Source organism: Cataglyphis hispanica, chromosome 12 (assembly GCF_021464435.1).
Source record: "Cataglyphis hispanica isolate Lineage 1 chromosome 12, ULB_Chis1_1.0, whole genome shotgun sequence".
Lineage (NCBI taxonomy): Eukaryota > Metazoa > Arthropoda > Insecta > Hymenoptera > Formicidae > Cataglyphis > Cataglyphis hispanica.
Window position 1 is genome coordinate 516,135 of NC_065965.1, and position 22,178 is coordinate 538,312.

The 22,178-nt window shown below is 33.1% G+C and overlaps 1 protein-coding gene and 2 non-coding genes across 3 annotated transcripts in view; all 3 read right to left on the reverse strand.

Moving 5' to 3' along the window:
- Positions 1-694: 694 nt before the first annotated feature.
- Positions 695-814, reverse strand: LOC126853803 (5S ribosomal RNA). The gene has a single exon (XR_007688021.1). It is a non-coding gene; the product is annotated as a 5S ribosomal RNA (ribosomal RNA).
- Positions 815-1,733: 919 nt separating this feature from the next.
- LOC126853804 (5S ribosomal RNA) lies at positions 1,734-1,853 on the reverse strand. Its single transcript, XR_007688022.1, has one exon. It is a non-coding gene; the product is annotated as a 5S ribosomal RNA (ribosomal RNA).
- Positions 1,854-2,180: 327 nt separating this feature from the next.
- LOC126853581 (dynein axonemal heavy chain 10) overlaps positions 2,181-22,178 on the reverse strand; it is a 29,613-nt gene continuing 9,615 nt past the window's right edge. The window contains exons 18-52 of the mRNA XM_050599430.1: positions 21,732-22,079; positions 20,311-20,702; positions 20,088-20,225; positions 19,825-20,015; positions 19,460-19,635; positions 18,935-19,188; positions 17,184-17,711; positions 16,896-17,054; positions 16,559-16,819; positions 15,973-16,227; positions 15,501-15,774; positions 15,070-15,347; positions 14,611-14,875; positions 14,119-14,341; positions 12,752-12,932; positions 12,492-12,683; positions 11,906-12,360; positions 11,637-11,832; positions 10,883-11,099; positions 10,337-10,649; positions 9,879-10,173; positions 9,203-9,660; positions 8,591-8,874; positions 8,350-8,504; positions 7,384-8,136; positions 6,783-7,121; positions 6,467-6,668; positions 6,267-6,409; positions 6,026-6,187; positions 5,577-5,877; positions 4,500-4,711; positions 3,153-3,320; positions 2,889-3,068; positions 2,653-2,799; positions 2,181-2,523 (exon numbers count right to left, since the gene is read on the reverse strand). Coding sequence (XP_050455387.1) covers positions 2,377-2,523; positions 2,653-2,799; positions 2,889-3,068; positions 3,153-3,320; positions 4,500-4,711; positions 5,577-5,877; positions 6,026-6,187; positions 6,267-6,409; positions 6,467-6,668; positions 6,783-7,121; positions 7,384-8,136; positions 8,350-8,504; positions 8,591-8,874; positions 9,203-9,660; positions 9,879-10,173; positions 10,337-10,649; positions 10,883-11,099; positions 11,637-11,832; positions 11,906-12,360; positions 12,492-12,683; positions 12,752-12,932; positions 14,119-14,341; positions 14,611-14,875; positions 15,070-15,347; positions 15,501-15,774; positions 15,973-16,227; positions 16,559-16,819; positions 16,896-17,054; positions 17,184-17,711; positions 18,935-19,188; positions 19,460-19,635; positions 19,825-20,015; positions 20,088-20,225; positions 20,311-20,702; positions 21,732-22,079 — 9,242 coding nt within the window. The 3' untranslated portion in view covers positions 2,181-2,376. The remainder of the gene's footprint in view (positions 2,524-2,652; positions 2,800-2,888; positions 3,069-3,152; positions 3,321-4,499; positions 4,712-5,576; positions 5,878-6,025; positions 6,188-6,266; positions 6,410-6,466; positions 6,669-6,782; positions 7,122-7,383; positions 8,137-8,349; positions 8,505-8,590; positions 8,875-9,202; positions 9,661-9,878; positions 10,174-10,336; positions 10,650-10,882; positions 11,100-11,636; positions 11,833-11,905; positions 12,361-12,491; positions 12,684-12,751; positions 12,933-14,118; positions 14,342-14,610; positions 14,876-15,069; positions 15,348-15,500; positions 15,775-15,972; positions 16,228-16,558; positions 16,820-16,895; positions 17,055-17,183; positions 17,712-18,934; positions 19,189-19,459; positions 19,636-19,824; positions 20,016-20,087; positions 20,226-20,310; positions 20,703-21,731; positions 22,080-22,178) is intronic.

Below are 22,178 nucleotides of genomic sequence, written 5' to 3' on the forward strand. Positions count from 1 at the left end.
GGGAGAATTATAATCAAAAAGAGGGAAACTTTTTATAAAAAAAGAGGAATTTTAATTGATGAAAAATAATCATTTGTTCAAATCAAAAGACTTATATGTTATTTGAACACTAGTTTTTATTAAAATCTATTATTTGAACAGTAGTTTTATTAAAAATAAACGCAATATATTATTTAATATACATCTTAAAATCTACATGAGTTTTTGATGTTTTTATATAACTCGCTAACTAATACATATAAGAAAGATGAACATTGTAAGCAGTAACTCTTATTTTTTAATCCTTTTCAGTTTTGAGTTTTTTATTTATTGCAGTCTCATTAAGTTGAGATTTTCTTTTTTGTACTTTTTCTCTAAGTTTCTCAACTTTTGTTTTTTGTTATTTGTTGCATGATAATCCTGTTTATTGTAGGCGTCGCTTCAGTGAATGTCTGTGTCTTCAGAATCTTTTAATAAATTAAAGCGGTTTTTTGTGGAACGAGAACTGCTTCTTTACCTGGTATGACTGTTATAGTAAGACTTTTAGAGCAGCTACAGATATGAATAATTTGAGAATTTCAAGACGATTATAAATAAAATCGATTTTTATTATCAAAGTAAATAACATAGTTTTATCATTATTATAATTTAAACATGTATTTGAAAAAAATATCAATATTGATAAAACTTGAATTAGCAAAAAAAAAAGAGATAGTGCCAACGGTACATGGTGTTCCCAAGCGGTCACCCATCTAAGTACTGACCATGCCCAACGTTGCTTAACTTCAGTGATCGGACGAGAACTGGTGCTTTACAACGTGGTATGACTGTTGGCGATAGTAAAACTTTTAGAGTAGTTACAAATATGTATATTTTAAGAATTTTGAGACAATTATAAATAAAGTTGATTTTTATTATCACTATAATTTAAGGATGTTTTGCACCTATTTTTGAAATATTTAATTAAATTGTACAAAAGGAATTTAATTAAATTGTACAAAATTATTCATATATATGTTTAGAAACTTATAAAAAAATCCTAAGTCAATTCCTTGAAGCGATCAAAAGTTATGAAGATTTTAATTTGCAGCGAATTAAGAATATATGTTTCATATATCAAAATATAAAAGCATGAAAATTCCATAAAAAAATTCATTTTTCTACTATTTTTCTGAATATCTGTGCATAAACTGAGCACAATTTTTAACGGTTTGGAAATTATTTAAGTTTAAAGTTACTATTCTTGTGGAAAATCGCACTTATTGACAAATTTGACAAGGAAAAAATATTACAAATAAAATAAAAATTTTCATATTAAAAAAACTAATAAATAATAATAAATATTTATACAAAACTTGATTTAGATCCACTTATTCGTTTAAAAATTATTTACTAAAATTTGTAGAAAAAAATTATCCGTCTTCTTTTCTTTTTCTGTAAATTACTAATTTTTCATTATTTCTTGCCGTTGATTTCAAAAAATATTTACGATCAAAAGTTTTCGACATAAATTAAGAAGTATATTAATTACAACTTTTCCTTTTACGAAGATGTCAAAATCCATTATTTTGTGATTCTTTAATTCATTTTATAATTCGGATTTATTTGTTTGATTTTCAAACAATATAAATTTAGAAAATGTTTTTTTATTTCGAGTTTTTTTGCTATTATTATACATGCAAAACATTTATAAGCTTGTTTTTAAAAAAAATATCAATATCAGTAGAAATTAAAATAAGCAAAAAAAAAGAGAGTGCCAACGGTACATGGTGTTCCCAAGCGGTCACCCATCTAAGTACTGACCATGCCCAACGTTGCTTAACTTCAGTGATCGGACGAGAACTGGTGCTTTACAACGTGGTATGACTGTTGACGATAAAAACACTTTTAGAGTTGCTACAAGTTTTATGGTGTTATGATGGGTTAAAATGGAGACCACTCTAGCAAATGTATAATAGAAATACACATTAAAAACAAAGATGTTCATGTACTAATTATCGATCTTTCTGGATTGTCGCAATGTGTCGGAAAAGTGTCAAACGCTAAACACTTGAAAAATAACCACTGGGTAGAATGACAAAACTTAAATGTAGATTTAAGTGGTAGTATGTAGTTTTAAGATTTAATAGATCAATATTAAAGGAATATAAAATTTATAAATAAAGAAAAGATTTTCTATTTTTTCTTTTTCTCCTCTTTATTCTCGTGTAATAAAAAAATTATAGAACTATACATATAATATAAACATAGACAAATTTTATGACAGTTAAGAATATAATTTAATGATTGTTTGTGTTTATACTACGATTATTTTCTTGAATATTAATTAATTGTGATATTAATACATAATAAGTGTACTGAAGAAAAGTTTGATCGTTGATCTCAAATATCATTTTATCAATCTGTATTTAATACAAGACAAACACCCTGGAGTACCCAATGCGAAATATGTTCCGGGGTCGCCAAATCTGCCTCAAAAACTAAACCAACACCAAGGGCATTTCGCCGGTTCAATGTAATATATACGGGAGTTTTGAACGTATTCTGCAAATATAAAAAATAAATTATCTATTTTACAATCCAATTTAATATCATTTTATAAAAATTATTCAAAGGCATGACTTGTCATATGAATTTTTTGAATCTTTAGAAATAGTGTAATATTTTTAATACCTGTAATTTCAATCTATGAATTTCAGTAGGTTTGATTGTTAATATAGGCAACTCCTCTATCAAAATTTTCGGATGTGATCTTTTCAAACAATGCTCCTCGATATCCCATCTGGCACCTTCCAAATACAATCCGTACACATAACAGCCCTATTTACAAAAACATAGTAATTATTGACATTATTGTCTGTAATAAAATACATTGAAAAATAAGACAAATATTGCACGATGAAATTCACCAGATCGGGTCTTTCTTCTATATCGTCAGGCTTGGAGAATCTCGTCACTGTCGTGTAAATGACAGAATGATCGAGAGGCCAGTTGTTCTTGCGACAAGCCATCTGAATCAAAGCCGCCAGGTAAGTTTCCGGCACGTGTAATCCAGATAACCAAAGTACTACTGGCTCGTTCGCACCAGACTGACAAAGGTGAAAGAAAGTATCATTAATCAAAATAGAATGAATCGAATAGGATTGCAATAACCTGCGCGCTCAATCTCTTACCCAACTAGTGTATTGGTCTATTCTTTTTTGAAAGTGGTCCATCCAACCAGCAAGATTTTTCTGTGTGTCCGGTGCGAATTTGGCCCATTCTTTGGGCAGATTACCATTATAAAGCGCCATGGAAATATTTTCCAGCATCGCGTCCATTCCGATTTCACCCATGATGGCCTAAAATTGAAGATGAAGCATTTTTTTTTCCAAATTACACGATAGATTCAGCATACACAAAGCTAGAGGAAAAAGTTAGTTATATTATATTATAAAAAGTACAAGAAAAATATAATAATTTTGCAAAAAATTTAAGAATTGTCTTTTCCTTTAATATATAAATCTAAAAATTAAATAAATGCAATAATAAAATGGCATTTATAAGAGTAAATAGTGAAAATATTTTGTGAGACATATTGTTACAGAGGGGAGACCAGGTTGTCCATAGGTAATCAATTCAATAACTTTGCACGGATACGCCTGATAGCGTCAAAATTCACTGTAGAAGTATACTTCCTCCTTCAATTATAGATGCGGCGGTCAGTTAAAAAATTATAAAATTATGTCGAAAAATTGATTACGTAAATAAATTTTTTTTTTCTAATATTTTTTGTTTTTGAGTTTCATGTAGCTACAAAAAAAAATAAATGTCATACCACTATTTTATATTTTGTTTATTAGACAAGTGATTGGGGCCATTTTTATTTAGATTCATAAATATTCAAAAGCTAGATAAAGGATTAAAATAAAAATAGCTATTTGGAGCATGTTGACTAACCACGAGGTATTAGCTATAATGATTAAACTTATTTGTTATAAGAAAAAATGTAAAATTACTATTTAAAAAGAAGATTATTTTGTTTTTTATTATGAATACAGATTTATCTTTTATTTGTTGAAGAATATGTGTAGTTTATTCATATAATTGACATTTAATTTTATAATATGACCTATGCCATCGGAAATAACTATATAATATTTTATCATAAAACTTTCCTAATATTATGCTATTTTATTATCATTGAATTAAGCTGCAAATAACATATTCCCAATTGATTGCATCCCATATTGTCTACTTGCCCCCTACTGTAAGTTAACCAATCCTGATCATAGGGTTGTTTGATCAGCGTGGAAGATATGAGAAAAATATTCAAATATATTAATTATTATCAAATTAAGATAACTTTAAAAATTTAATCCGATAGTCAAATGTACGTTTTACCGAAAACAATAATCGCTACATCGATATTTCTTTCGTGTGTTTCATTAAAAATAAAATATTGAAAAATTGGTTTCACCCCGGTCTCCTCTATTTAGGTTTATGATAGATTATCAAATCTTGAAGATTTATTGCGCGACCTTTCTTAACTGATTCAATGTCCTCGTTATCGTTTTTATTAATTGATTGAATCTTTCCAATTCTTGAAACAAGACAATTGCGGTCGGTGTTACAGCCACGCCGAAATTTTTCTTGACTTTGTTAATATCGTATAGCTCAGGTATCTTGACCAAAATTTCTTTTGCTATGTTATCAATGAATTCATCTTTGCTGATACCGATAACGGTTACCGCTGAAAATTTAACACATGGCATATTATTATGATAAATTGAAAAATGCAATGTGCTTTTTAATGTAGGACTTACTCTTTTTATCCAAGCGAGCTACAAACAGTCATTAATTACAAAAATAAAAAAAGATTGATATTTCTTCTGAAATATATGTATATTCTGTCCAGCGAGAGAATAAGCACGGATCAAAAATTCGTCTGTTTCGGGCAGGTTTCCGCCCACAGAACGTCTAGAAAGTTCCCCTTTACCGCCATACTGCTTTGTTTCTGTTTTCTGTTAGTAAAATGTTCACAAAGCCCCTAAAATCTAAAATTCTCCATAATATGAACGATCTCTAATAAAAATATGTTATTTTTATTAATTATCTCGTAAATTATTCTGCCGTGCAATTTAAATATATTACAACAAAATATATTACAATTTTGATTTCATATTGAAATTATAATTATATATAGCCTGAACGTACCATATTTACATATACTGAATAATTTGCTCTTCCCACTTTGTCTGCCTATGCGTAGACCGCGATTATTCTTTTGCTGGACGGAGTATAAATTTTATAGACAAAGTAATAGAAATAAAAATATATAATTTGTTTTCAATTTGATAGAATCACGTTTGATTAAATATCCTTTTACTACTTTTATCTTACGCTCAATCTTATGATAATAATGGTGATAATAATAGTAATAATATTAATAATAATAATAGTGAGAATATTAGTGATAATAGTAATGATAATAATAATGATGATAGTAGTGATGACAGTAGTAATAATAGTAGTAATAATAATAATAATAATAAACGATTATAATGTTAATATTGCAGACACATAATGTAAATCAAAGAAAAATGATGTATCCGCACCGGTTTGTGGCTGAAGTTCAATGAGATGCCTCCATATTCCCTTAACTGCATGCGTAAAGTATCCAATCTCGGCGTTCGGATGCAATCCAAATACTTCGGGAGTATTAACGAGAGGAAGCTCCTCGATGAATTGTAAATAATCGTCGCGATCTCCTTCCGGTGGTATCACGTACTTGACAGTATTCTTATAAAAGTAGAACGGTTGAAATTCATCAAACAGAAAATCACCGAAATACTCATCCATGTACGTGTAAGCGACGCGACGGTCGAAGCTATCTATCACTCTTCCACCGTACATTACCTATCATTTTTAATTGAAAAGACGATAAATAGCGTAAATTTATTTAGAGATGTTTTGGCAGTAATAGTAGTAGTAAAAAAATGACAGTAATAGAAGAATGTAAAAATTGGAAAAGATTTTTAATAAGAGATTTATATCGCGAACTTACTTCTCCAATTAGATACTTGAGATTGTTCCACGGTACGCTAGACTCCTTTGTTGCCAGTGCTTTTGTCAAATAAGTATCCAGGATGATAGTACACACGTTAAAATCTGATTCGTTGAAATCATACTTAATATTCCATCCAATTTTGCCGTATCTTCTTCTCTCCTATGATATTTTGTTATTTTTTTTTTAAATAAAAATTCTATTAATTATTAATTAAATATATTGATTATCTGAAATTTACCTGAATAACCGCGTGATAGAAAGTTAGAACGTAAATTAGGTGCTTGTAAAGAGGATGGGAACAACTTTCCAAAACCTGTGGTCGCATGTTGATGTATGTGTTCTGTAAGTTTAGCTTCAATCCGCTCGGTGGTTCCGTTACCACTGCAAACTATTCGTTCTAGAATACGATGTATAACGACAAAGTACATTTTATTATACCTTTTAGGGATTGTTGCAGTATTCCAATTGGAAAACTGGGAGTTGGTTCCGTGGTAAGCCACAAGCGAAAATCAGGATGAGGCTTTCCTATGTTCTCTACAATCTTTTCTAGATCTTTTGTGAAAGATAACAGTAAGTGGCAATTCTGAAGCATCAACCACTGACCTCTTGCTATCGCTACATCCAACAATTCCATCGCAATCTGTTATATAAAAAAGATGCTTTTATGTAAAAATAGCTTTTTGTAAGACACTGTTGCAGAATGTTAATTAATAAATCTCAAAAATCAGATTACATCACATTTGTTATTCTCTACCTTATTTTGACCCTGACCAAGCGAGAGGTATTTGAACTTTCCACCGCCGCAGCCGTAACGATCGGCCAGCTTCATCAGCTCCGAAGTAGTATCCGAGCCTGGACTCAAGAGGAAGACCACGGGCATGGTGGGCGTACTCTCCTCGTAAATCATATCGTAGCTTATATGTGGTGGCGTAATATATTGTTCACCCATGATATCGGTAACATAATTGATGATGCCGCGGTAAACACGATCCACGCGGAAGCAGCGTATCAGCATTAGTTTCTCGAAGGGCGTCAATCGCTTACTATAATCGGACGGCAGTCCGTCCGATTCCGGCGCATCCGAATCGTACCACTAAATCGAATATCAATTAGTCTATTAATTATCACATAATTCAAGAGGATTTTTATTTAGTGCAAGTGTTTTTGTTTGAATTAAAAAAGATAATTATTCAAACTTTTTTGTGTTTTTAAAATTTTGAAAATACATTAAATATTTTTATAATATTGAATTTTTTAATAAAAGATTCTGTTTGTATATAATAATGATTAATTCTTATTATTTAGCTGCAAAATAAAATTAAGTTGTTTGGATAAATGCCATTCGGAATGTTTACATGTTTCCATTCGTTTTCGTAATCTCGCAGCTCTTCTGGAAGCTGTTCAAATTTGTCCGGAAAATCGCTCGCTAGCTTGAGAATGTCCTCCCAGCCCGATTGCGGCAGCCATCTGGTGGGATTCACTCGAGATGATTTCTCCAAAACAATGCTACCTTTGATGAAGAAATCTAGCTGCTTCTGGTTTATGTTGCCCACACTTTTTTCTATTTTCATACAAATTTGCAAAGAAAAGAGCAATTTGTGCCGCTCAAAGATGCCGATACAGCCGTAATCATAGACGTTCTTTGTCAATGTCGGAATGATGTTCTGCAATCGCTTGACGAGCACTGGATCCGGCAGCGATCTCTTAAGCGAGTGGATAAACACTTCGACGTAGCTGATCAGAGAATACTGATACATGGTGTTCACGGTAGCCATATCGGCCAGCGCGGAGAACAGAATAGCGCCTCGTTCCGCCACCGGACGATAACCTTCACGAAGTTTGTCTATATCGGCCGAAGTGACTTCCGCGAGGAATAGCTTCGTCATCACTTCATTGGCTCTGGACTTGATGTTATCCAGAGTCTCGATCAGATCGATATTGTCCACCATGTTACCTTGATCCGCGGCGATTTCGCGCAGGAGACTGTCTTCCAATTGTTGCACCAAATTTTTGTTCTCACTCGTTTCCAGGATCAACGTTTCCCGTTGCTCTTCGACGTCCGGTCTTTCGGTTCTCACGACGACTGATAAAAGTTGGTTCTCCAAACCCTAAAGAGATGTGTCTTAGAAGATTTTATTGTATAAAATTTGATATTGAAATACCGATAATCTTTTAAAAGCTATAGAAATATATTCTATTTTATCTCTGAATTTAATACAAAATTATAATATAATAATTACAACACAAATATGTAGTTATAATATAATTATTAACTGATATTAATAACATAAATGTTACATAATTAATTAAATTTAACTCACTGCTGTGGTAACCATATAATTGATAACAACTGCTTTGGCATACAAGGCGGGATCCAACATTGGATTGGTCATTTTGGTTGTTAAATACATACGAAATCTTGGATCATAATCCACCTCCTTATCACCGATAATGACAAAAGTTCGTCCTGCAGCGGCTGCAACAAAAAACAAATTTAATTGGATAAAATCAAATTACTTTCTGTATTTCAGTGAATTGCGATTATTCTTTTTAATGTCGTACTTTGAATATTTTTTGATAAGACGTTATCCAAGATGGGATCAATCTCCTGGTCAACAACCTGAAGAAGCACTGGTGAACCATACTTGATCGCCAGTTCCACTTGCTTCAAGAAGTCCGCGTCCATGAAGGAAATGATTTTTAAATTCTTCTTCTCCTCTTTCTTCTTGATCCAATTCAGCGCTTGTTGCTGTGGATCGATGCAAAACGGAAATCTGGATGCTTTCATGGTCAATATGCCGTTTTGTACGGACAATTCGTCTGGTGGAAGACCTTCCGAGTTCCATCTTGAATTTGCATTAAATATTAGAGAGACGCAACATTCATCACGCGATTTTTTTCAGCTAAAGTTTATACGCAAATATATCTCTATTAAATAAAATAAAGTAACTACATCAGCGAACAATATTATTATTCTTCTTTTATATTGTTAATTTGAAGTTTAATAGTATTTTTAAAATTTTAATTTTGATCCACGTTAATATGTATATGATGATAACTTGATTAAATAACATAATATATGATGAAAACTTTAAATAACAAGACTAAATTAATAATATGTTCTTTAATTAATGTAGATGCATTTACTTCACAAATAAATGCTCTTTTATTTACGTGCTGATTTCAACGTCGTCGCTCAATTGAGTTTCGAGCTTAAAGGGCTTCGACAAAGGTAGCTCTTTCTCCAAGATGCTCTTCTGCCAATCACTGTACATTTCATTTCTGAATTCGTAGGAAAACGGGCCGCTATAAGCGAGGAATGCCGCTCCGAACAAGCAGTTTCCCGTTATCTTCTCCATATCGTCCTGCAGAACCGCTAGATCCTTCTGCCAACGTTCATTCTCGGAAGACAGTCCGGAGATGAGCTTATCGGCGGCCAGCAATCGTCGTTGCAGCAGGTCTGTTTCGTCCTGTAGTTTCTGCCGCTTGGTCATCGCTATGTCGTATTTCGCATTCAGTTCCTCAATCGTTTTCTCTAATCGTTTTAATTCTCGTTCTTCCTTTTCTAATGCACGTCTGGTTTTCTCGGATTCTGTTTCGAGTATCTGGACTCTATCCATCTTTGGCTTTACCTAAAACAGTGGATTAAAATTTACTAGAGTCAGAATGTATCTAAAATTTAAAAAATTAGAACTTATAATATATATATATATATATATATATATATATATATATATATTTGTATATAAAAGATGAACCATTCAATGACGACGAGTAAGAGGAAAGATCAGAATTAAATCAACGTTTTAAGAAATTAAATCGATTAAAGCTTACGAAATTAGATGAGTACCTCCTTATAAACAGAGCAATAATCCAGAACGGCTAGAACAAATTTATATAAGCCATATCCCGCTTTGCTGATGATCTGCATTTGATCCAGTTTGTCCGTCTTTTTCAAGTGCGTCCGTACCGCTTGCTGTTGTTTCAGAGTGATCTGGTCGACGTTCATCTCCTGCAAGCTTTTCAAAAATCCCGGATCACTCATCATCCCCTTCGCTGTTTTCCAGGATACATCCTTGACCCCACGAAGCATCGCGACGCATTCCGAAACGATCTGCACCGGTTCGGGCGGAGTGGCGAAAGATCTGAATTACCATCGTCAATTCTTTAGCGAGTTTCAAGTTCGATTGTACGTGTCTCTGTTACTTAAGAGTCTTTCTCGCTTCAAACTTTTCCAATTCAATATTAAATACCTTGGTATAAGAGTATTTGTTTTTTTTTTTTAAATTGATTCCGCATGATAATCACCTTATCTCCGTGATGTCGGCTTTATCGAGTTCGCTCAATGCGAGTCTAGCCGCATCAAGAGCCGGTTGGGCCTCTGCTAATGCCTGCTTGGCCTCCGTTTCCTCCTTGGTGATTATCTTTTTCTTGTCCTCGATTTCCTTCTTTTTCTCTTCGCTCAGTCTCTTCTTCTCCATCGCCATATCCGCACTTTCGCCGATGGTCGCGAGTAACCGCTCACAATTCTTCGTCTGGTCAGCCACTTTGACCCTTTGCACGGCCAGAACTTTGTTCAGTTCAATCAGAGTCATCGAAGCCTCCGCGATTTTTTGCAATCCTGACAGAAATATTCATTGGAAAATCTATTCGATATAAAATTGTGTATTTTTTAAATTTTTTAATTTCAAGAGATATGAAAAATAATTTCCTTTGATTAAACTTGGAAAGAGACTTAGTTTATTAAATTTATTAGATTACATTATTAAAGAAAAAATATATAATAAAATAAAGAGATATAATACATATAAAATAAAGAGAGAAAAATAATTTGTAATAAAATGAAGCAGCTACCTCCGGAAAGACGCATGCAGTGAGAATTTATGAAGTTCTTCTTCTCCGTCAGTAATTTGAGGTAAGTATTGATGAAATCTAGGAAATGCCTCGGCGTGACGTAATTTCGTCTTTTCAGTTTTGTCGCAAAATCCACCACGTATTGCAATACGGATGTGTGTACGTACACAATGTGATTTACAATCATCTCTCTGTATTCCTCCGGCACCATCGGATTCTGAAAAAAAGTTTTTCATTTTGTTGAATGTTTCTTCATTTATACAGGGTATCCTAGACTACCCGTACACCCATTTTCTTTCAAAAACTAAGCATTTTAGAGAAAAACGTTTTGAACAAAAATTGTGTAAGGGGTTATATAAGTATCGAAAGACGATCTTATAAGTAAGGTCAAATAGGGTAAAGAAAAAATAAATAATTGTTATAAAAAATATATTGCAAATAATTGCATACTTTTTTTTAAAAACAATTATTTTCTGTACACCTGTTAATGAAAAAATATTTTATTATAGTGTTTTGTAAAGCTATCGACATAGGTTATAAGAATATTCTATAAAAAATAGGGAATTCCAGTTAAGAAACTAAAGGTGTCCTTGACTTGACCTTAACGATGCCATCCAAGGTCAAACCAATGACATCATCTTATGTTCCCTTCAAAACAATTTTTATTAAAAACGTTTTTCTCTAAAATGCTTAGTTTTTGAAAGAAAAGGGGTGTACGGGTGGTCTAGGACACCCTGTACATGCGATCGCTTACATCTCTGAGAAGAACGTTTGCAACAGCGATCAAGGCCTCTTGCGGCCACGGAAACATCCAATCTATGGTAGTGTTGTTGATCAAGCCCGGATAATTGCGGCATCGTGTTCGCAAAGCGTCGCCCGATGGACTCATTGCCAGCGCTATTCGCAAATTGGTGATGCACGTCTTAACGAAGTACGACCAAACGCTCTTTCTAGAATCAAGAATAAATTACGCATATGTTTGAATTGAAAATTCCAGAATAGATGAAAGGACATTAAGATCACTTTGAAATATCGTAGCCCGCTTTAGCCGCTGCTTCTCTGCAGGAAGAGACAATCGCATCTCTCTCTTCCTCGTTGAAGAGAGCCGGCACGGAGTTTATCGCCAACATGTTGTTTACCAGCTCGAGAAAGCTTTCATTCTTAATGTCGGCGGACGTAAACATAAATACAACCCTTTTATCCTCTACGCCGACTATGTTGTACAGGTTCTTCATGTCTTCGCGGAACATTGCTTCGTTGTAACCGCGACTCAAGACGATTTGGAAGAGCTGATAATTGGCAGCGAAGGATGCTAGCTTTATCACAGACTTCTTACCGCTGCCACCGGCACCGATAACAAGCACGTGGCCACGGTGCATTCGGAGTGCACGGTGCACTCTGGTAAGGTGCTCAAGCGCGTCGTTAAAGAGGACCATATGTAGCTTGGTTCTGAGCCTCTCGTTGTACTCATCGAAAATCTGTAAATAGCGTTTTTCAAGATCTGTTTTTATATGCTTAATGTTGCAATCAGCGAATTGCATTACAAAGTGATATATGCAAAAAGATAATGAAAAAAGACATCGATTAAATTCAAAGCAAAAGAACGAACTTCCAGGAATAAATTGTAAACCGCCTCGTAGTCTAGCAGATCCTCGTAAAATCTAAGCTCATCCTCGTTGCACGCGTTTCTGAAATCTCCGTAGAGCATCGGATCTCGTAAGCTGTACTGAATCACTTCTGGCTCTAATTCCCAATAATTCTGTATTTTATCTATCAATTGATCGATGACGAAATTCTCGTCCTAGAACGACGGAATTATTTATAAATGAAGTTTTAACCAACGAAAAGATAAAATATAAGGCTTATTACTTGAACGCTAATGAGACGATCGCACATGACTCTGGTGACCTCGTTTCTCCATAATCTAACAAATTGTTTTACGCCTGGATAGAAATTAGGATGACTCTGAAGAAGTCCAGCCGTGATCCTCGAAAGATCACGCATGTTGAAAATGTAATGGAATTTGGACGGTGTTGGTAGTAACTCTTTTCTAACTGTCTAAATAACATGTTGTTGATACTTTATTAAATATAATAAATATTGTATATGAAGCATTATTTATGAAATGAATCTATCCAAATTTTCAAAGTTTTCCGATCATGCTAAAATTTATACAAATTGTAATTTTGTCAAAAGTAAAATCGTTGCCCAAACTTTTTGATCCGCGAACAACGGGCTGTCTATTAACAGGAGCTTGAATTTTTATCATTTGGGCAGTCGTGTCAAATTTCAAACGCCGATAAGTTTCAATAGATTACTCCGATTTTGAAGATAGTAGTTTTGAAAGATCACGCTCTTTAATCTTATAAAATCATTTTCTTTTAAGCCAAAATTTATTTAAGATTTTTAAATAAATTTTAAAAAAGAAGAAACAAATAAAAATCGGTTTTTCTCAAATTTGGACATCTTTGATATTTTTTTGAAAAAAATTTAAAAAAAATTAAAAATCTTCTCTTTTAAAATGAGCCCAGGATTAAAATGGGCAGATTTAGTTTTCAAGGTATAGACTGTTTTAGGACCGAGCGCGTCAGCATGGTGCAGTTCGGACGCTATTACAAGTGCAGACTGATGATTTGGTCAGTTCTATTGCTTGTGGCTATTTAACAGTATTTTATATATTTAATATATGGGAAAAGTTATCACGCCTGATCAGAAGCAATAGGACTGATCAAATCATTAGCCTATATCTTAAATAAATTTTGATGAAGTGTACGTTGCTTGATTTGTTGTATAAAGACGTCACACGAAGTAAGTTCGCTGTATGGAGCATTGTATAAAAACATCAAACAAAAGAAAACGTTAAACGTAGTTGGTTGATAGGTTTTGCTAGGTTAAATAAAACATTTATAAAAGATTCGCGGCTTGAGCGAAATTATATCCGGGAGTTAATTGTACAATATTAATATTCTGACAAATGTCAAAATTTATTTGACACATCAGCAATGAAGATAGTTTTGAATGAAATATTTCCGACACGCTGATTGGTGCATGCAAGAAATCAAGCACGAAATAATGCATCGGAATGAACTTAGAAATCATACAAGCTAGCCTGCTGCGCTGAATACATCGAGTTCTCTGGCATGCACAAATGCAAGCACAGCAGCGTACAAGATAGTATGCAGCTAATCATGCAAAAAAACATACATCATGTGACACTGGCCTTGCATATTTGTCGCAAAATTACCTCGTAAATTTCCAACATCAATTGTACGAGTCTATTTGCGATAGATTGAATTTCCTCAGAAAATGTTTGCAAGTGACCAGATAGAATACTCGTGTAAATATAATTGAGAGTCTCGCTCGATGGGATAGTCACGTTGTAAACTGCGAACATCGAGATAAATCGCGGATCGACTTCGTTCCTGCCTCCACCGGGTTCTCCCATGGCAGCTAAATAATCTATCAAAGTAAAAAGATATATTAACATAGTTCAAGTATTGCATAATTAATTACGTAGCGTATCGTAAAAATATCAATTGTTTAATACAACACAGAACATTGCAACATTATTGCAATGTTGTTACAATGTTACAATGTTGCTGCAACATTCTGTGCTGTATGGAATAAAATAATGAAAAAAATAACATTCATTAAATTGCCGAAAAAAAATTGGCTCAAAATTGCGAAAAAAAGCAATATTATTTTCGGGATATTATGACAATACTCACAAATGTCTTTCATATATTTCCAATTTAAATCGCGTCCGCGATCGTAAAAGCCACCTCTTTCGAACAGCAATTTAAGGAGCGCGATAGGTTGTTGGGTTCCATAACTATCTACCATTGGCATGTTCATGTCGTCGATGAAGACGATTAATTTTTTTCCGGGCGGTGGTCCAAATACTTCTCTCGATCTTTTCTCCACTACCGATTCAATATTGTTTTGCACATCCATCGAAGTGGTTCTTGACGAGAAGTTAATTAGAAGTTGCTCCTACTTGGCATCAAGTTGTTAAATATAATCAATTATTATAAATAAATTTTTATATTCGTATACATACATATCTTATATACTTTATATATATGATATTTTATTGGAAAATATTATTATATTATATTATTTAAATAAAATGCGCGATATAAATAAAAATGTTAAATTTATTTTTTCAACATTGTTTCCTCACTCACGTATTTCTCGGGGGGCAAGTTTCTCAGAAACTCATGAATAATAGCCGTCTTGGAGGTACCAGTTTCCCCGACCAATAATACCGGTTTCTGCAGAATGCTCATAAGATTCACCAACCATGTGGTACGTAGAGTATCGATCGTTTGCACTAGGATATCCGAAAAGGTTTTTTGTCTATCATGAATATATGTCGGTACCAACCATTTCCACGCCATCCAAACTTTTTTCTTGACATCCAATACATAATCGTACATAGTTGGAAATGATACGGGTATATATCCTGGTGTAACACACATATACACAGACGTGCACATTTATTTTGTAATTTGAAAGATAATACGAAAAAAATGAACGTTTCCAAAAAAAAAAGATCAAAATATAATAATTAATTTATCATTTATCATTTTTGTTTCGTAATTTTGACTGAACTTACTAAGGGTTGCCATCTTGGTAGATGTATCTTGGACTTGCATAAGTCCATAAATCTTCTTTATGTATTCATCAAATGTGGGACGCGCATCATCTACAATAGACGCACCGAATGACCAATAACATGCTTGAACGTACATAGCCTCCAGGAGTTCCTCTTTTGCCATCAGCGAACTGTCTTCCTCTTGAATGACTTCCGTGGACTTTTTATAGCCGACTTCCGCCGACTCGTCTTTTAACGACAGCAAGCCATCAAACATGTAGCAGAGTTGAATTACCTTGAAAAATTGAAGTAAAAATACCATTCATATTATCTAAATGGGATAAAAAAAATTGGTATGTATAATAAGCAGTAAATCCTGAAACAAGTTTTATTCTTTCTTTGCTTTTTGCGAATCTAAAAGATTTATATATTGTGAATGCCTGTAAAGACGGATTAATCAATAGTCGATTAATCAATTAGCGAGTCTGGTTACCATATTGAGGTCAGTTTGTGGTATGATCATCCGAAGCGGTTCGACCGCTTGAAGACCTAACATTCCTTCGATAATGAGCTTGAGCGAGCCGTGCACGTATTTCTCGCACATTCCGCGAAGAAAATCTTGGTCTGCATTGCTCTTGCCTAGTATCCATTTGTCCATGTATGGTTGATAGCCTAGGTTCTTTGGGTCAACGTAAACCATACCTGCTCTCGACACTGTCGCAGGTGAAGCGTATTGCAAGTCGCCTACCTTGAACATAGAAAGCAAATAATTATCCAAATAAAAATGTTTAGATCATATAATTATTTTTTTTAGATTTATTATATGTATTTAATAAAAATAATTTAAAATAAATTATTTTTATTAAATAATTATATTATAGTTACTTAGAAAATAATAGAAATCATGTAGTTTTTTATTCTCGCAATAATTTGTTTCAAAGTTAACTTTATACTAAATTAAAAATCATAGCTATTGTTTTTATATAAAAATAGTCATAAAAATAATTGTGCATGCTACTGGATAAACCTTTTCAAACTTAAAATTATCTCGCAACACAGTCGATATCTGCGTTATTTACCTCGAAGAGTAGACTGCAATGATCCTGCATTTTGATCCTCTCTTGATTAGCCAGAGTCAGCAGCTTGTTATCATCCATAACCGAGTTCATGTTTTCGATCCATAATGCATCGACATCACCGTCGAAGACTATATATTTGCGTTCATCCTTGCCGGAATCTAAAGGTCGGTTTATTTCACGAAAGATATTGCTCAAGAGACCGTCCGTCCAATCACGTGTCGTAGGCTCCAACATTCCATACAATTCAATGACGGTGCAAGCCTTGATCAATTTGCGAAACATGATGTTTTAGAAAAACAGCAAAAATTAATTATTGTTACAATTAATTGTCATTTACCTTGGGATTCAAAATATACAGTTTTGTAGGTTTACCGAGATGTGTCTGTGCCTTGCATAGTGTTTCGATTACTACCGTCTTACCACCGCCGGTAGGGCCGATAAGCATCGTCGAATGTCTGGTCATCATCACTTCGTATAACTGAATGACTTTGTCAACCTAATTGTAATTATTAGTTTAATTTATTAATTTAAAAAATTGTAATAAGAAAAATTGTACTTTTTTTATTATGATAGTAAAACATTATAGGCAAACATAGAATATAAAAACATAGAAATTAGTATTTACTTGCTCAGGTAAAACGATGTATCCGTGCTCTTGCAGTTTTGTCTCAACTGCATCGTTAAAGGCAGGGTAATGTACTCTGGGACAATCCAAATCCGGAAAAAGATCCTTAATCAAACCCAAAAACAGCGGCACGTCATCGTATATGAACTTAGGTAAATTCATGTCTCTGAGAGCTCTCATCAGCACAATGTTCTCGGGCAGATCACTGAAAGTTCTTTTCAACTGGCCAGCCATGTTGAGGACGGATTTGAGAGCTCTCAAGCCGAAGTCATAGTGCGTTTGTTTGCTCAGCTGTTCGCTCGCGAGCTTGTAGAGGACCGTCATTTTCTTAGCGAGCGGCTTCGCTGTCAGAAAACCAGAGCTGAAAAGCTTGATTTGGCATATCAGTTCATTGTCCGGCACTATGCAGACCACCGGTCTGAAGAGGGCCTTGACAGATTCCGGCAACTCTGTACGACCAGCATATCCTGGATTCATGGTGATGAATACTCCTACCTTTGAGTCCAGCATGATGTCTTGGCCTTCAAACTTTCAAAGAACATTGTGTTTTATATAGTAGAAACGTAATAGAAATAAAATTTATATTTATTAATATAATAAAAAATTAAGAAATTAATATAATTACAAATATATACCTAAAAGGCTGAGAATAAAATATATGGATTTAAATAAAATTTTTCGAGGAAAGTAAAAATGAAATTTGAAATAACTACAAATTATACAGGATGTCCTAAACCCGTACACCCCTTTTCTTTCAAAAACTAAGCATTTTAGAGAAAAACGTTTTGCACAAACAAAAATTGTATGATTTTAAGGGGAAAATAAGATGGTGTCATTGGTTTGACCTTGAAAGGCATCGTTAAGGTCAAATCAAGGACACCTTTAATTTCTTAAATAGAAACTTCCATTTTTTATTTTATATTCGTATAGCTTATTTCGAGAGCTTTTCAAAACACTATAATAAAGTATTTTTTCATTAAGAATGTTTTGAGTTATTTTGTATCTTAATCTCACATATTTTAATATAAAATATAAAATATCTTGAAAATTATTTAGTTTTTGATAATTGTATCGTAATACTTTTATGTACAGAATAATAAGATGAATCAAATGGTATACAGAAAATAATTGCTTTTAAAAAAATTATTTGCAATATATTTTTTTATAACAATTATTTATTTTTTTCTTTACACTATTTGATTCATCTTATTATTCTGTGCATAAAAGTATTACGATACAATTATTACACTAAATAATTTTTGAGATATTTTATATTTTGTAAAATAGGTCAGATTAAGATACAAAATAACTCAAAAAATTCTCAATAAAAAAATATTTTATTATAGTGTTTTGAAAGTCTCTCGACATAAGCTATAAGAATATGCAATAAAAAATAAGGGATTCCATTTAAGAAATTAAATGTGTCCTTGACTTGACCTTAACGATGCCATCCAAGGTCAAACCAATGACACCATCTTATGTTCCCCTCAAAACCATACAATTTTTGTTCAAAACGTTTTTCTCTAAAATGCTTAGTTTTTGAAAGAAAAGAGGTGTACGAGTGGTCTAGGACACCCTGTATATTTTTGATTATTTTTGAATAATTTTATAATATTAGAGTAACTACATTTCTCAGAACGGTTCTCTTTTTTAAAATTATTTCACTAACTTACAAACAACTCTTTTATAATTACGACTTAGGTCTGTATTATTTTCGGCACTTCATGCTTTCAATATCCATGTGAGTGTACCGTAAATCTTTGAGCTTTAACTTGTAGCGCCGAGCGTATAGTTTGCAACTGGGTCGAAATAACTGAGAGGACAGAGCTATCAATGCGATTGAATTCGTCGAAGCAACCCCATGCTCCGCATTGAGCCAGACCACCTAGAGTCTTGCCAATCGCGATATAATCCATTCCTTCTCCGCAATTAGTAACAATACATAAGAGACCCAGGGCTTTTGCTAAATCCTTGACTGTCTCAGTCTTGCCGGTTCCAGCAGGACCTTAGAGATAAAAATTAAGATACTTATTAACATAAAATTATGTATTTAAAAAGTGCATGAAATGCAATTTAAAAATATTAAACTTGTGTTAAAATTTTTGAAAATTCTTCGATGTTTTATTTGTCCTTTTTCTATTTTTGTATTTTTTAACCATGATTTTAAATTTATTTTTTTTTATTCCGACAAATTTAGCTGCGTTTGGAATAAATGAATAATCATTATATTTGGTTCATGCTCGAGAAATTCGCAATTGTGCGTGCGCTTTATATACCCGCTGGAGCACCGCCTAAGTGCATCGAGAGAGCTTGCGTGATCGTGAGATATATCCTGTCTGTCAGAGGTGTAATAACCAATCTGCCATTTAGGCCCATGTACTCGTAACCGTATTCGAAAGTGCCTGTACATTGGTTCGCCCAGATATTGTCCAGATCATGAACCCAGTAAAATCTGCACGTATAATAAGAATAATTTAAGCAAAATCATTACGTAAAAAATAATGTTTTGATTATGTTTTATTTATGAATAAAGAATACGACATATATTTATATTAATTTTTAATAATCTTTATTTAAATTTTAATATATTCATATGGTGGACCGGAGACTACAATTATTTTACTGCGAAACGATAAATCACCTTAATTGGCTTTCCCATTCAAATTCCGTGGGTTCTATAATGCTGTCCCTAACAAAAATCTCGATAATGTCACGAATGTGCACATCGATAGTTAGAACCATGTCAATCTTCTTTCTATCATTGTTCGTAAGTATATCGCTGCCCATCAGTGTCACCACTTCGTCTAATTGATCGTTGAGTTGTTGTAAATACTATGCGTAAAAAAGAAATATATTCTTTTGTTCAAAGGTACAAAAATTTTACTTACAAATTTTTTACATTACCTCCTTCATAGCACGTTTCTTCCCTTGGGATATCTTATCGAAAACATTTTCGACTTCTGCGGTCCACCATATTTGATTGGCCGTGATAACCATCATTCCTTGAAACTCAAGTATCCACTCTGTTCTTGCTTTTCGTACCTGCATTTATAATTATTTATAATTAACGTTTTTCACAAAATCTGTGCAAATAAATAAAAATAATGTGTAATAATTTAACGTAAACCTTGCCGTAATTGTAGACCGCTTTCTTTGTCAAATATCGATTTGATTTCTTCATTTCCTCGAGAGCAAGACCCATCCAGATTTCAATGGTATATTCCGTATCTACGGGATTCCTAAATTCCATAACTTCTCTCTCGCAAGATATAAGAGCCGTTACTATCAATCTGTCTGCGTTATCAGGTACTAGTTTGAATTTATCAAGATTATCAAACATCTTTCCAACGTGCTCCTGGATGACAGCGGGATTACTGTTGCCAAGAATGGTCAGCAGTTCATCGTCGCTAATAAAGTTAAATCTTGGAAATATAATGCGTTTATTACACAGGTATTCCTTAAGGGATTTTTGACACTTCTCAAGAGCCGCTATCATAGCTTCGAATTCATCTTTTCGGCCTAAACACAGTTATAGGTACATATAAGTTTAGTACATAATCTATCTAATTTTTTTCAATTTATGTTAATTTAATTTAATTATTTTAATTAATTTAAGTTAATTTAATTTAATATACAGGGTGTCTCATTTTAAAAGTTCCACCCTCATAACTTTTCAGGACGTTTAAAGGAAAACGACTCGGAATATAAATAAAAGTTGTAGGGAACAAAGACGGCTATCTAATAGTGACCTTGGATTTGACATTAAAGGTCATTTTCAAAGTCATTTGAAGGTCAACTTCCATTTTTTAAATAGAAATCTCCATTTTTTATTGCATATTCTTGTAGTTTATCTCGAGAGATTTTCAAAACGTTATAATAAAATATTTTTTCATTAAGAATTTTTTGAGTTATTTTGTATCTTAGTCTGACATATTTTAGTATAAAATATAAAATATCTCGAAAATTATTTAGTATTCGATAATTGTATCGTAATACTTTTATGTATAGAATAATAAGATAAATCAAATGGTGTAAAGAAAAAATAAATAATTATAAAAAAAGTTATAAAAAAATATATTGCAAATAATTGCATACTTTTTTTTAAAAACAATTATTTTCTGTACATCATTTGATTCACCTCATTATTCTGTACATAAAAATATTACGATACAATTATCGAACATTAAATAATTTTCGAGATATTTTATATCTTATACCAAAATATGTCAGACTAAGATACAAAGTAACTCAAAAAATTCTTAATAAAAAAATACTTTATTATAGTATTTTGAAAAGCTCTCGAGATAAGCTACAAGAATATGCAATAAAAAATGGGGATTTCCATTTAAAAAACGGAAGTTGACATTCAAATGACCTTTAAATGTCAAATCCAAGGTCACTATTAGATAGCCCCCTTTGTTCCCTACAACTTTTATCCGAATCGTTTTCCTTCAAACGTTGATCCTGAAAAGTTATGAGGGTGGAATTTTTAAAATGGAACACCCTGTATAATTAATTTGTGTGAACATGCGTAAATTTCATAAATACCATAAATCGTGCAACATTCCATGACGTTGCGTCTCTTCGATGTATCAGACATGATTTTCTTGAAGGCTTGATCAATGTCATCAAATTTTTTCGTTTCATCCGGTAGCTGAAACCGGATGTCGCCGCCCACGAAGATGCCCTCGAGATATAACCACTTCCGCTGCAGTTCCGTCCACACCTCCAGAACTTCGGAAATCGTATGCATCGTCCGTTCCCATTTCTGAACGGAGCTCAGAAACGGTCCAATAAATTGCGAAGCCGCCATGCTGTGCACGGTCAGCATGTTGTCCTCGAGTATGAGATTCAATTCGTCGAGTGGTCCAAGAATAAAGCCACGATCTTCCGTACCTGATAAATGTAATCAACGATTGTAGGATTTGGCACGCTTATATTTGTAGTTGTCATAATATATAATTTATTTGTACTTATATAAAATAATATATAATA